Source organism: Sorghum bicolor, chromosome 9 (assembly GCF_000003195.3).
Source record: "Sorghum bicolor cultivar BTx623 chromosome 9, Sorghum_bicolor_NCBIv3, whole genome shotgun sequence".
NCBI classification, from domain to species: domain Eukaryota; kingdom Viridiplantae; phylum Streptophyta; class Magnoliopsida; order Poales; family Poaceae; genus Sorghum; species Sorghum bicolor.
The window spans coordinates 4,548,446-4,561,873 of NC_012878.2; the positions used below are offsets into that span (position 1 = coordinate 4,548,446).

At 43.5% G+C, this 13,428-nt stretch overlaps 1 protein-coding gene across 1 annotated transcript; it reads left to right on the forward strand.

Annotated features, from left to right (window-relative positions):
- LOC8075998 (villin-1) lies at positions 6,048-11,670 on the forward strand. Its single transcript, XM_021448035.1, has 21 exons — positions 6,048-6,102; positions 6,452-6,596; positions 7,042-7,141; positions 7,248-7,316; positions 7,430-7,666; positions 7,754-7,931; positions 8,016-8,151; positions 8,247-8,409; positions 8,495-8,645; positions 8,738-8,823; positions 8,889-9,044; positions 9,219-9,287; positions 9,376-9,444; positions 9,587-9,724; positions 9,848-9,976; positions 10,093-10,240; positions 10,332-10,342; positions 10,442-10,582; positions 10,675-10,806; positions 10,928-10,990; positions 11,140-11,670. Exons 1-21 carry the CDS (start codon positions 6,048-6,050, stop codon positions 11,440-11,442), a joined length of 2,679 nt encoding a protein of 892 aa, XP_021303710.1. The 3' UTR covers positions 11,443-11,670.

Sequence of the window (13,428 nt, forward strand, 5' to 3'; positions counted from 1 at the left end):
CCTCAGCCTACACCGGCTGTCCCTGAGGAGGCCCCAGCTGCAGCTGAGGGGGAGGCGACTTCTTCAAGGGAAGCACCTCGACACATTCAGCGTCGCCATCCACCTCAGACCATGATTGGTGAAATTGACCAGCGAGTCACGCGGTCCAGGTCATATCACATCTCACACTTCGCTCATTCTGCTTTTGTTGCTTCTTTTGAGCCTCGAGATGTTGGACACGCACTATCTAATTCCGATTGGGTTAATGCTATGCATGAGGAGCTAGAAAATTTTGAGAGAAACAAGGTTTGGGTTTTAGTACCACTTCCACCAGATTGCCATCCCATAGGTTCCAAGTGGGTTTTCAAAAACAAACAGAGTGAAGATGGGGTGGTAGTGAGGAACAAGGCTAGGTTGGTAGCTCAGGGTTTCTGTCAGAAAGAGGGGATAGACTATGAGGAAACCTTTGCTCCTATTGCCCGTCTAGAAGCCATTAGGATCCTTTTAGCCTTTGCAGCTTCAAAAGGGTTCAAGCTGTATCAGATGGATGTGAAGAGTGCTTTCTTGAATGGGTATATAGAGGAAGAGGTCTATGTGAGACAACCCCCTGGCTTTGAAAATCCTAAGTTTCCTAACCATGTTTTTAAACTCCACAAAGCCTTGTATGGTCTAAAACAAGCCCCGAGAGCCTCGTATGAGCGTTTGAAAACCTTCTTGCTTGCAAAGGGTTTTAAAATGGGTTCGGTTGATAAAACTTTGTTTCTCCTCAAGCAAGGCACTGACACTCTTTTGGTTCAGATATACGTGGATGATATCATTTTCGGTGGCTCTTCTCATGCACTTGTTGGCAAGTTTGCAGAAACTATGAGCAGGGAATTTGAGATGAGCATGATGGGCGAGTTGACGTTCTTTCTTGGTTTGCAAATCAAGCAAACTAGAGAAGGGACGTTTGTGCACCAAGGCAAGTACACCAAGGACGTACTCAAGAAATTCGATATGGGCGAGGCCAAGCCTCTCTCGACGCCCATGTCAACCACGATGGCCCTAGATGCAGATGAAGAAGGAGAAGCTGTGGACCAAAAGGAGTACCGAAGCATGATTGGGTCGCTTCTGTACCTGACGGCGACAAGACCGGACATCCAGTTCGTGGTCTGCTTGTGTGCGCGCTTTCAGTCTTCGCCGCGCACATCTCATCGTCAAGCCGTCAAGTGGATCATGAGGTACCTTCGTTTCACACCTGAGTTTGGTCTTTGATTTTCAGCTTCCTCCTCTCTTTCTCTTTGCGGCTATTCTGATGCGGATTATGCCGGCTGCCGTGTTGAGCGCAAGTCCACGTCGGGGACTTGCCAGTTTCTTGGGACTTCTCTTGTGTCTTGGTCCTCTCGCAAGCAATCCTCAGTTGCCCAATCCACCACAGAAGCCGAGTATGTTGCTGCTGCTGCTTGCTGCTCCCAGTTGCTTTGGATGATAGCTACTTTGAGAGACTTTTGGTTAGAGTTTAGGCGAGTGCCTCTGCTTTGTGATAGCACCAGTGCCATAAGCGTTGCTAAAAACCCAGTCCTCCACTCAAAAACCAAGCATATAGATGTCCGCTTTCACTTCCTGCGTGACCACTATGAGAAAGGAGATATTGACCTACACCATGTTGATACCCAAAATCAGCTTGCAGACATCTTTACCAAACCCCTTGGCCAAGCCCAATTTGCTCGCTTGCGAGGGGAGCTTGGAGTTTGTTTCCCTTTTTAGTTGAGGGGAACTTTGGTTTTTGTACTCTAGTTTCGTTTTCTTTTAGTTTAGCTTTTATTTTATTTTTTTTGTACCATATTGCATTGCATTTCATCTCATCATGTATATTAGAGCATTTTGAGCTTCATGATTATAGTTGTTAGATTGAGATTATGCTCTTTGTGATATGTCTTGTATGTACATGATGGTGCTTGTCGCTTAGGCTCTTTTTTGATCACTTGATGCATGTTATGAGCTAAGCTGTTTTACAACTTATGAACTTGACATAAACCTGTTGAAACGTGAAAATTGTTCACCATTGTCTTTGGCAACTAGCATGTGTAGGATGTGTTGAGATCACTTGAGCTATCATTTATATGCTAGGTTGCTATGTCTCATGCTTTGAGTTATACACTTGCTTGGACAACTTGTAAATTCTTGTGCTAAAAAATTGAAAATCAAGCTAAGTGAAAACAAAAGATCGAGATGGGTCTGTATTGTCCTACGTCAAGGTATCGAGACTGCTTCCAATTGCACTTATGGATGAACTTGAGCCTTGTAGTGGATGCCGAGATCATTGTCTTAAGCTTGCGATTGTCTATGACATAGGCTTGGCATGGTCGATAAGTTGGTTTGATGGTACAGATAACCTCTCGCACCCACACATGTTTTTTTGACTAAACCTTGTGATATGCTGCAAACTCCGATAAAATGAAATTTGATGAAAACACAAGTCTAAAGTTAGTCTTTGACATGATGTATGAACGCTGCTTGGGATAGTTCACCTTGTATACACTTGTTAGCACTAGGTTGATTTCCTGCTTATACCTGCTATGTGCTACTTTCAGTGGTGAACTTCTTCTTACAATTGCTTAAAATTGATAAAAAATGCTTAAATGTCATATTTCGTTTCACTTGATCAGTTTGAGCATTTGCTAGCACTTGTACTTATTGCTATACACACATGACAACACCACCTAGAGCATCTTTTCAATCTGATTGCTATACCCCTGAAGCTTTTATATATGTGCATTCTTTGCATTCATAGCATGTTTTGAGGGGGAGTTGCACTCCTTGGACAAATCTTGATAAGTGCATGTGTCAACAAGGGGGAGAAAGTTACACACGAAAAGAGAGACATACATTCATTTGAGAGAGATTGCATTTGCTCAGGGGGAGTTGCATTTGAGTTGCTTTTGCTAGATGTGTTGAGCCTTTGCCTCTTTTGGAGGGTCTAGTTGTTTTCTGGCTTTTCAAGCTTTGCTAGCGGTGTTGGACCTGTTTGCCTCTTCTTGAGGGCTAGCTGTGTTTTACTTGGTTGTGTCGAGCTGTTGCCCATGTATTTGGGGACCAAGTTGTTGGCTTTGCTTTACTCAATGTGAGTGACCCGTTTCGAGCTTACACTTGAGTTGGTTTTCTCTGGCTTTGTGTTGGTGTTGTTGCACTCATCAAGGGGGAGATTGCGCACACATGGTTTTTACATAACCATTGTGGAGCACCCTTGTTGTGTGATGAGCGATTGTCAACATGCCAATATTTTGGTGGGTTGTTGGTTCGGTGGTTCTACTGATATCCTGGCACAGGGTTATGTGTCGAAACGGTATCTCTTGGCTTCGTGATGTGCAGGTGTGGAGTCTGGATGCGGTGGCAGCGGTCGAGTGAAGGTCAAGTAGGGCGTGCCGTGCTGACGGACCGGTTGCGGTGAAGGGCGGACGTGAGGCTTGGACTGACGGACCAGACGACTAGGTGGCCAGCTGCGGTGGTTGACACTTGGGACATCAATAAGCGCAAGTGTACACGGCGGGGGACGCGTACGGGCTACGCTACTCGCGGTGGGTTTCGCGGGTTTGGGCCTCAAAACCCGGACGGAGGTCCCGAGGCGGACGGATGGCACGTGGCGGCATCGGTGAGATCGCTTCGGAGCGAGGCTACCGGTGAGAAGGCGCGGTGGCCGTCGGATTTAGGTCATGTCGAGTTGGACTAGAATGCCTCTGGGGCTAGCTAGTTCGCTCAAAAATATCTAGGGGCATTTGAGGGTTGTGTAATATGCCTGATAAATAAACATGGGAGTCCCTCATCTCCCTCATCTCTTTTCCACCGCTCTCTCCCTCCTGTTCTTCATCAGTAGGTTTTCTTCCTCTTTAGTTCTTTAGTAGAGAGGTCCACAAACTGTGATTTCGTGTATGATCTGAGATTTTTCGAGTTGGGAATGGAGGCCCTAACCTCTTGTTGTCCTCTGGACGTGAAGATTTGAGCAGTGGCTATGTTCTTCATTTTCTCCTATTTTCGTGCCTAGCTGTGATCTACTTTTTCTGGAGTTTAGATCGATCTCAGACATTGCTTTTCCGGGAATAGTTTGGTGGCCTGTTGAATTTGGTCTGTGCAAAATCTGGGAACGATCCATGATGATTTGATCGGTTTCTCGTTCGTTTTTTTTTGGGTTCTTTTCTGTTCTGATCTTGCGTTTGTCGGGCTCCTGTTGGTTCTGTGGCAGCATGGGGGACATGAGCGAATAAATCCTAGCAGCAGTGCTATCAGCACCGTGCGCTTAGGCGCCGTGCACGCTCCATTGAGCAGCACTTGCAGCAGGTCTTTGTGGACGCCCGCCATCCGCTTCCCTGTTCCAGTTCGCTCGTGCCCAGCAGCTTGGCAGCTTCTCCTATCGAGCAAATTGCAAGTGGCGCAGAGCTACAGCAGCAGATGTCCCTGTCTCTGTGTTTGTTCTCTAGACGATTCTTGAGTCAGATCTCCTAGTTGCAGTCCACCGTTTCCAAGATTGCTCATTCAGTTTTCATCCGTACTTATTTGTTTCTGATTCAGGTGCAAGAGCATACAATCCAGTAGTAGCAGGAGCTTTTTGGTCAACAGAGCAGATCGCTGCTAGCTTCTGTGCAAATTGCAGCAGCCTGTGATTTTATTTTTGTTAGTTTGCATTTGGTCAAAAGCTTTTATTTGCTTTCCTAAAAAGCTTCAGGCAATCCTTGGTTAATCCTTGATTTGAAGATTTAATTTACTTCTTCTACTTGTTTGCTATTCACGGTGGTGAATTTATTTTCTTCTCTGTGATTGGTGCTAGGAGGGTTGGTCATGTGTAGCTGTGCCGAAGTAACATGCTTGTGCAGCTGAGCGAATTTTTTTTGGAAAATTTTTTGTCCAATTTTTCCAACCATGATTTCCTGTTTCGCTAGTAGTTTGATCGTTTGTACTCCGATTCGTGTTCTGTCTGTTGCGTTAGCTTCTTGTCGTTCCAAAGAATTTTTCTAGATACTCTTGTCACTAGTTGGCTTGAGTATTTCAGTTTTGAAACATTCTTGTGTTTGGCGGTGATTTTGGGATAGTGGCTAAATATTTCGAAAGAAATTTGAGGCTCCCATTCACCCTCCTCTGGTCGCCATTTCCGGTCCTTCAATTTCCCATGCTTCTTTTTTTAGGCAGCGATTGCGCATGTCTTGGAACCCTTGGAGGCTGAAGCTCACGCCCTCCTTTTTAGTGCCAAGCTAGCTACTGCACTCGACTTTCGAAATGCAGCTTTGTTAACTGACAATCAAGCGGTGGCTTCTGTCGTGCTTACTGGATCGCCACGTACCCATCCGGGACATTGGTCGCTACGACCTTTTATTGCTAAAGTCCAGAACGTCAAGCAAGCAAAAAGCTTATCAAGATTGGTAGACAAAAAAATAAAATAGTTGATGCTTTGGCAAAAAGGGCAAGATGTGCAAGGATCCGACTTTATGCGCCTTTTCTCTTGTCAGGGACTTGCTCATTCACCAACATGTAATATCAAGAACGTGATAGAAAGATTCAATTGGGGTAATATGATCCCATCTCTGTAATTTATATGTAACCTATTTAGTTGCAATGGAAGTTTTATTTTTTTTAAAAGAAAAGCTCAGCATTTATCATCTATGGAGGGTTAACGATAATGGTGACTGGATAACGACTCAAGAGAGGGGATTTGGATGGTAATTTAGGATAGGGTATGCGTAGGAAATCGAGGTATGGTGCTGCTATACCTTTCCCTACCAAGTCCTCCCTCCTCCGTCGCTAAGTGTCTAGCAGCCGATTGTTATAAGTATTACATGGTGTCTCGTAGCAAAGGCAATATTGGATAATATCTATCAGCATGTAGCAAATACCAATATTGAAGAGTGTTCCACTATAAACTCATTACTCAAGAAAATGAATAAGATTATTTATCGAGATAAACTTATTCGTAACTACATAGAATATATTATATACATATATATATATATTACAGTAAAATATAAAAAAATCTCCGTAAACTTTTGACACCGCTTGTAACCAAACATTTGGTAGGTGCATGGCGAATTGGCGATGGCAACATGAGACCTTCCCTCAATAGGACGTCGTCGGCGGGTGTCGTACAGACACAGAAGGGTACGGCGCCACATCGGTTGGCTCGTCGTGGACACGAGTCAAAGGGCACACGGTATTAAAAGTTGCCCGCCGCAGACTTGAATGCAAAGCAAGGGCGAGGTGAGCTCGTTGGGTGGTGGAGCCCCCCCCCGTTCTGTCTCGCTGTTGCCTTTCTCGTCGTCCTCCTCTCTCCTCTGTGCGCAGTGAAGTGTTGTGCTGCTCTGCCACTGCCACCAGCATTTACCAGCCGCTTGCTCGCCTTTCTCTTTCTCGGTTAGCTCGCCATTTTTTTTTTAATCAGCAATAAACAAACAAAAGCTCGCCGAGCTGAGCTGACAGCTGAGCAGCACTAGCTTCAGCAGCGAGTGAGAACTCCCACTTCCATTGCCTGCTTGCTTCTGCTTCCCTGCATCTGCGAGCGTTCCGGCGGCGGCGGCCGCCGGCCCGGCCGACTCAGCGGCGACCGCGACCATGAAGGGCGTCGACGATGCGTTCCTCGGCGTCGGCGACAAGCCGTGCGTCCCCTCCCCTCTCATCCTCTCTTGTCCTTTCCGTTTTGTTCTTTTACTGTCCTGTTCGGTTGGAGTATTGTTCTCTGCTAGCTAGGACAAGAATCTAGATTCGGGCCTGCATTTGAATATGCCTCGCGCATCCTACTCCTGCTGCCTTTATTTATTCCCTTTTTTCCTTTATATAGTATAAGGGATGCAGACTTTTTTGCTTAGGAACCAATTATTTACCTGCAAAGTTGCTTGCTATGAAAAATAACAAGACTACTCCAAGCATGATCTCACTCTTTTTGTTATGATATGAAAAATATGGATCCTTATGATTCTGAAAGTGAATCTGGGATGCTAGGAGGGAAATGGCTTCCATGATGCTCAAACTGAAACCTGAATGTACCATTTAATCTGGCCAATTTACTTTTCTCTATTTCACCCCTGCTCTGTAAAATTCCAGAGGGCTGGACATTTGGTGCATTGTTGGGAGCAGTCTGGTCCCGGTTGCAAAACCCCAGCACGGCAAGTTCTACACCGGCAGCACCTACATCATACTGAATGTATGTACTCCTATCTCTGCGCCAAATCGGGCCTCTCCCGGTGTGAAATCGTGTAGCTCGTTGCCAATTTTCGCAGCTTGAGTTGACATGTTGTGCATTTTCTCAGACAACCGAGCTGAAATCCGGGGCTCGTCGACACAATGTGCATTACTGGGTTGGGGAGGAGGCCAAAGAGGTGTGTGCTCTTGATGCACCAAAGTCAAAGCTTTTGGTTTGCTGTGCCTCATTTTGCTTATGGATGACTTTTTTGTGTCCTCTGCACTGCGTTGTGGTTATGGACTCACCTAGGACGATTGCCTCATGGCCTCAGACAAGGCTGTTGAGTTGGACGCGGCACTGGGCTCCAGCACGGTCCAGTACAGGGAAACACAGGGTGAAGAATCTGACAAGTTCTTGTCATACTTCAAACCGTGTGTCATCCCAGTACAAGGCTGCTTCTTTTCACACCTGAAAGGATCTGGTGATAGATCCAACGCGACCACGATGTTTAGATGCCAAGGAGAGCACATTGCTCGCGTCACACAAGTAAGAGGGCTACTATCTCAAGATTTTCATTAGTTTGCTGAAAAGCTGATGCAAGACAAACCTGCTGTGTTTCTAATCCTGTCTCAGATTCCATTTACGCGGTCCTCTCTGGATCACAAATCGGTTTTTATAGTGGACACGCCGTCGAAGATCTTCCTTTTCAGTGGCTGTAATTCTAGTTTGCAAACAAGGGCGAAAGCGTTGGATGTTGTTAAGCATCTGAAGGAGAACCGACACTTGGGCAGATGTGAGATCGCGGCAATAGGTACAGCTATAGACAGTTGATCTTTCAAAATAATGGCTTGAAAGATGCTATCTCCAATTTTATTTACATTGTCACTGGTTGTAGAGGATGGAAAGCTTGTTGGTGATTCTGATGCTGGTGAGTTCTGGAACCTGTTTGGAGGCTATGCACCTATTCCTCGTGATTTACCTGACACAGTCAAGGAAGAGCCACTGACTGCACCATCCAAGAAACTTTTTTGGTAACTGATCCCCTGCTTAGTTCAAACTGAACTGGCCTGAAGTTGCATGTCGTGAGATGTTTGGTATGCTGTTTGGTATGCTTTCCTGCCTGCAGGATCAATAAGAGAAACCTTGTTCCATTGGAGGCACATTTGTTGGATAGAGAAATGCTGAACTCAGACAGAAGTTACATGCTGGACTGTAGCACTGAAATATTCTTATGGATGGGGATGACAACACTAGTTTCGGAGAGGAAGTCATCTGTTACTGTCTTAGAAGTAAGCAGTTGGAACCTCATTATATTCCTTTCTTTCTTTTATTACTACAAGAGTTTGAAAATAATATATCTTTTCATTTCTCTAGGATTATATGCACTCCCAGGGCAGGTCATTCAATGTTCGCACATTTATAATGACAGAAGGTCATGAAACTGTTGACTTTAAGCTGCACTTTCAGCATTGGCCCAGGAATGTTGAACTAAAGTTATATGAGGCTGGCCGAGAGAAAGTGGCAGGTGTGAGGACCATGGTGATTTTGTCCATCAATTGTTTTTATCTAGAACATTGTAAAAGTCTTGATAGAGTCTGATGCTAAATCATGGTACAGCTATTTTCAAGCATCAGGGTTATGATGTCACAGAAATTCCAGAGGATAAACCTCAGCAGCTCATCAGTTGTAATGGCAGTCTGAAGGTAATGTTACCTACCTAGGTGTTGATATGTATGTAGCATGTTAAAAACGAATGAATTCATTGCAGGTGTGGTTGGTGGACCATGGCTGTACAAACCTCCTTAGCACTGAGGACCAGGAGCAGTTGTACACTGGAGACTGTTATATCATACGGTACAGCTATGTTGAAGATGGAAAAGATTACCATCTTTTCTTTGCTTGGTCTGGTAAGAATAGTGTAAAGGTACGTTATTTGTAATTCTGTGCATGGAACCTATTGATATTCAGAGAAGATGCTGTTACAAACATGGTCCACAACTATTAAGATCCAGATCTATTGCTTGTCTCTGTTTACACATACATGTGCAATTTCACTGTTTTGCATGTTACTTAACTTAGCCTGTTCATTTATCTGCAGGACGATAGCATGTTGGCAACATCGTTAATGTCTAGCATGGCTGATTCAGTCAAAGGGCATCCAGTTGTGGTCGGTTAATTCAGCCTTTCACCCCTAAAATAATGCACACATCTCTACACTTGCTCTGTTATCACTTCATTTGCAAAATATATCTCAGGCAAAAGTTTTCGAGGGCAGAGAACCAGAATTGTTTTTCTCGGTGTTCAAGTCACTAATCATATTCAAGGTACGCAATGCACGTTCATAAGTGTTTTCCTTGAATATTAATTATAAAAATAGGAGCGAAGCAAATGAATAACATGGAAATTAATGCTTTGAGTCAGTGCAAAACTTGGATATTACTACTTGAATTTGTTTTTTCTTTCCAGGGGGGCAGGAGTGCTGCATATAAGAGTTCTGTTCTACAGAAAAATCCTAGAAATGGATATCATCAGAAGGAAGGAGTCGCCCTGTTCCGTGTTCAAGGCCTTAAACATGATTGTGTGCAAGCCATTCAAGTTGATCTGGTGAGTTTGGTAAAAATAAGGACCATACGCACAGTCTGCTTCAGTAGTATGAATCATACATACATTACTTTGATGCTGCTCTAAAATCTTTTCTTGTGCATGGATTACTTAACTAAAATGCAGGCTGCAAGTTCACTTAATTCCTCGCACTGTTATATTTTGGAAGACAATGGTTTGTTCCTTACCTGGTTAGGAAGCCTCTCTTCACCAAACGATCATAATATTCTTGACTTGATGATGAACAAGTTGTGTGTAAGGAGAATACGGCATGCAAATCCTTCTTTTCTTCTCAGTGAATCGGTGATGAATATTGAGTCTTATGTAGCATATATATTCTATTCTGAACTATTGTAGCACTGTTTTTGCAGCCAATGAAACAGTCCTTGCTAGTCAGAGAAGGCTCTGAGCCGGATCACTTCTGGATAGCTTTGGGAGGACGATCAGAGTACTCGAAAGAAAAGCGCGTGAAGGGTTGGCCAGCAGATCCACATCTGTATGCTTGTAGATTTGAACAAGGTATGCAGACATTTTACACTGAACTTTAGATAATATTGTTATATCGTTGCATAGAATGTGTCTCTAAGCCCAAAGGATGATCTCTTTGCAGGTTTGCTCAAGGTGAGTGCTACCTTACTCCTTCCAGTGACAAACTAACTAGTAACTTGCAGGATCTGAATCAAATGCCAAATAAAACCTGTTTCGGTTCATCTCTTTAAGGTCAAGGAGGTATTCAGCTTCTGTCAGGATGACCTGGCAACTGAAGCGACATTGATTCTGGACTGCGATGAAGAAATCTACGTTTGGGTTGGGCTACACTCAGACATTACATCCAAGGAGCAAGCCCTGAATATTGGCAAGGTCACTAGTGATTCAGAACTATGATTTGTTATTGATTCAGGGACAATGCCCTTTGAAACCCAACTTTTCTGTTTCTTTCTACATACATGCAGATGTTCCTTCAGGATGGCATTTTTCACAGTGGAAGATCGATTGAAACGACGGTGTATACAGTCACAGAAGGGGACGAGCCTGTATTTTTCACCAATTTCTTCAACAACTGGGACAATTCCAAGCAATCATCTGTAAGTTCTAAGCACAGATATGGTGGATAATTCAAGATCTCATAAACTGCATCTGTCCAATTCATCAATGCATATAAACAAAGTCACCGGTTGACAAGTCTGGTTTCTGTTGTACATGCAGATGGTTGGCAACTCATTTGAGAGGAAGCTGGCCGTCCTGAAAGGAGTCTCTCCAAAACTAGAGGTTTTTTTTTTTTTTTTTTTTTTACTTTTTCTGAATGCTGCCACTTCATTCAACCGTTGGTCGACAAAATTCCTACATGTATAAAATCCCTACATTATTGTCATGGTATTGAGAGTTTGAGACTCTGTTTTCGGTTGCCTGTGACGCAGACACCGGACAGAAGCATGCGCAGGCCGCCATCGAGGAGGCCCGGGGTATCGTCGGAGCCGACCACGCCGGAGCACCAACACCAGCAGCCGACGGCGAGGAGGGCCTTTGGCTCCGCGTCTGCCGGGAGGTTTGGCAGGGAGCGCTCACCAGCTGCCGCACCGCCAATGTCATCGCCATCTCCCAAAAGCCGCTCGACGTCGTCCACGCCCACCGCGGTGGCACGGCGGCTCTTCCCTGCCTCGGTGCACGCATCGGAGGCCGTGCACGTCGTCTCCACGGGGACGACAGCTCGACGACGGTGAGAGAGGAGAGCTGCACGGAATGACGGAAGACGACGTGTATGCATGTGTAACCGTGCTCGATTGAAACCATGTAATGTAGAGACAGTAGAGTTGTACTAATCACCGGTGTGCGTACGTATTTTGTTTAAGGAATTTACCTGTCAGGCTGTGATACCCCAAAATACAGAATTCTCCTGTCGTGCACGACTGAATCTAATAAGTACTACCGTCGTTCCAAAAAAAAAAAAACCCTCCTACAATTCTAGATTCATTCTCAATCTGAACTTTGAACAAATGTATAGATAAGAATATTAGTAATAACAACGCCAAATAAGTACTCAATCCATCGATTTTTCTAATATTAAGTTTGACCACTCGTCTTATTCACAGTTTTGTACAAAATATTAATTTTTTGCTGTGTATTGGTTTATTAATAAAAGTTCTTCAAGAATGACTTAAATTTGAATATATTTGCATAATTTTTTTAAATAAGTCGAGTGGTCAAACTAGCGGTAAAAAAAGTCAAACGACTTACAATTTGGGATGGAGGGAGTATATTATAAAAATATGTTTCATGACAAATCTAATACTAGTACATATTTAGTACGATAAATATTATTTTTATATAAATATAAATTTAGTTAAACTTAATCCAATTTAACATAACAATTACAAAATTGCATGTTTTTTGGGACTAGATTTCTCATATTTCTAAAAGTTTCCAACATGTAGTTAATAGCTAACCGTTTAGTTATAGAAAATATTTTTTCCGAAACAAATGTCTGGTATCGGTTATACAATTTCGTATGTCGTAGTCATGCTCAACTAATAATAACACTTTTAGTGTTTTACAGTGCAAAATTCTAATTTCAATTTCGGTAGGTTTCGATCGAGCATTTTCTTTTAACAAAATCAAACATGTATGGAACTCAAATCTATTCTGGGTGAGCCCAACTCATTTTATATCTCCTCTGTTGTTCTCTCCTAAACCGGGCCAAATTCATTTTCTCCACTGGGCCGACCATCTGACTAACTGGGCCGGGGCCCTGTTTGTCATCTCTTCTCTAGTAGGGTGTTGTCTCCTTTTTTTTTGTGTGTGTCTTTTTGTGCAGTGTTTTGGTAAGCTTTGAACTTGCTAATATGTACTGTATAAGTGCTTGTAATGAAAAAAATACTACATGATTTTTCCTGGTGGATTAAAAATGATTGATATGCTACTACCAAATCATGATTGGCTCCTTCACTTCTCCGTGCTGACCCGTTTTAAGAAAAAAAGAGATCACTAATGACCCATTTTTCTTTTGTTCCACAAAATAGCTTCACCAGTGAAGCTAAAGTTATTTTTATTAAATGGTATAAAATAGCTTCGTAGGGAAGATAGCAGAGAGAAATACGGAAAAACTGGTATTTTTAGATCACTGAAGAGCATCTCTATCAGTCTCCCAATATAACTCTTCCAATAAGATAGTATTGGGTAGCCCAATATCACTTTCTAGATTTATTGGGGGAGATGCTGCAGCAATACCCTAATATATCTCCCCTAATACCGGTATAAAAGGTGAGTCACATAGGACTGTAAAAGAAAATATGAATGAAAAATGGTAGTTCGGATGGTCCCCATGGTACTGGGAGAGTTGTATCTCCCCTTTCTTTGAGTGAAGATGAAGGAAATATTAGTGGCCACAAGGAGAAGTATTGGGGGATTGCGCTGGAGAAGAAAAAATAGCATATTTCTTCAATATAAGAGCGGCTCATAGTAAGAACGGCTGGAAACACCAGCCGCCCTTACAGCGGTCACTAGTAAGAGCAGCTGAGAACACCAGTCGCCCTTATAGTGGACCACTATAAGGGCGGCTGATGTTGAACCGCCTTACAGTGGAATCCACTATAAGAGCGTTTGCATAAGGGCGGCTATGCCAGCCACCATTACAGAGCTTATTTAGTCGCCCCTGTTGTGTCTGACTGTAGTAGTGTTGTCCCAACTTGGGTTCCAATTAAAAGGCACTT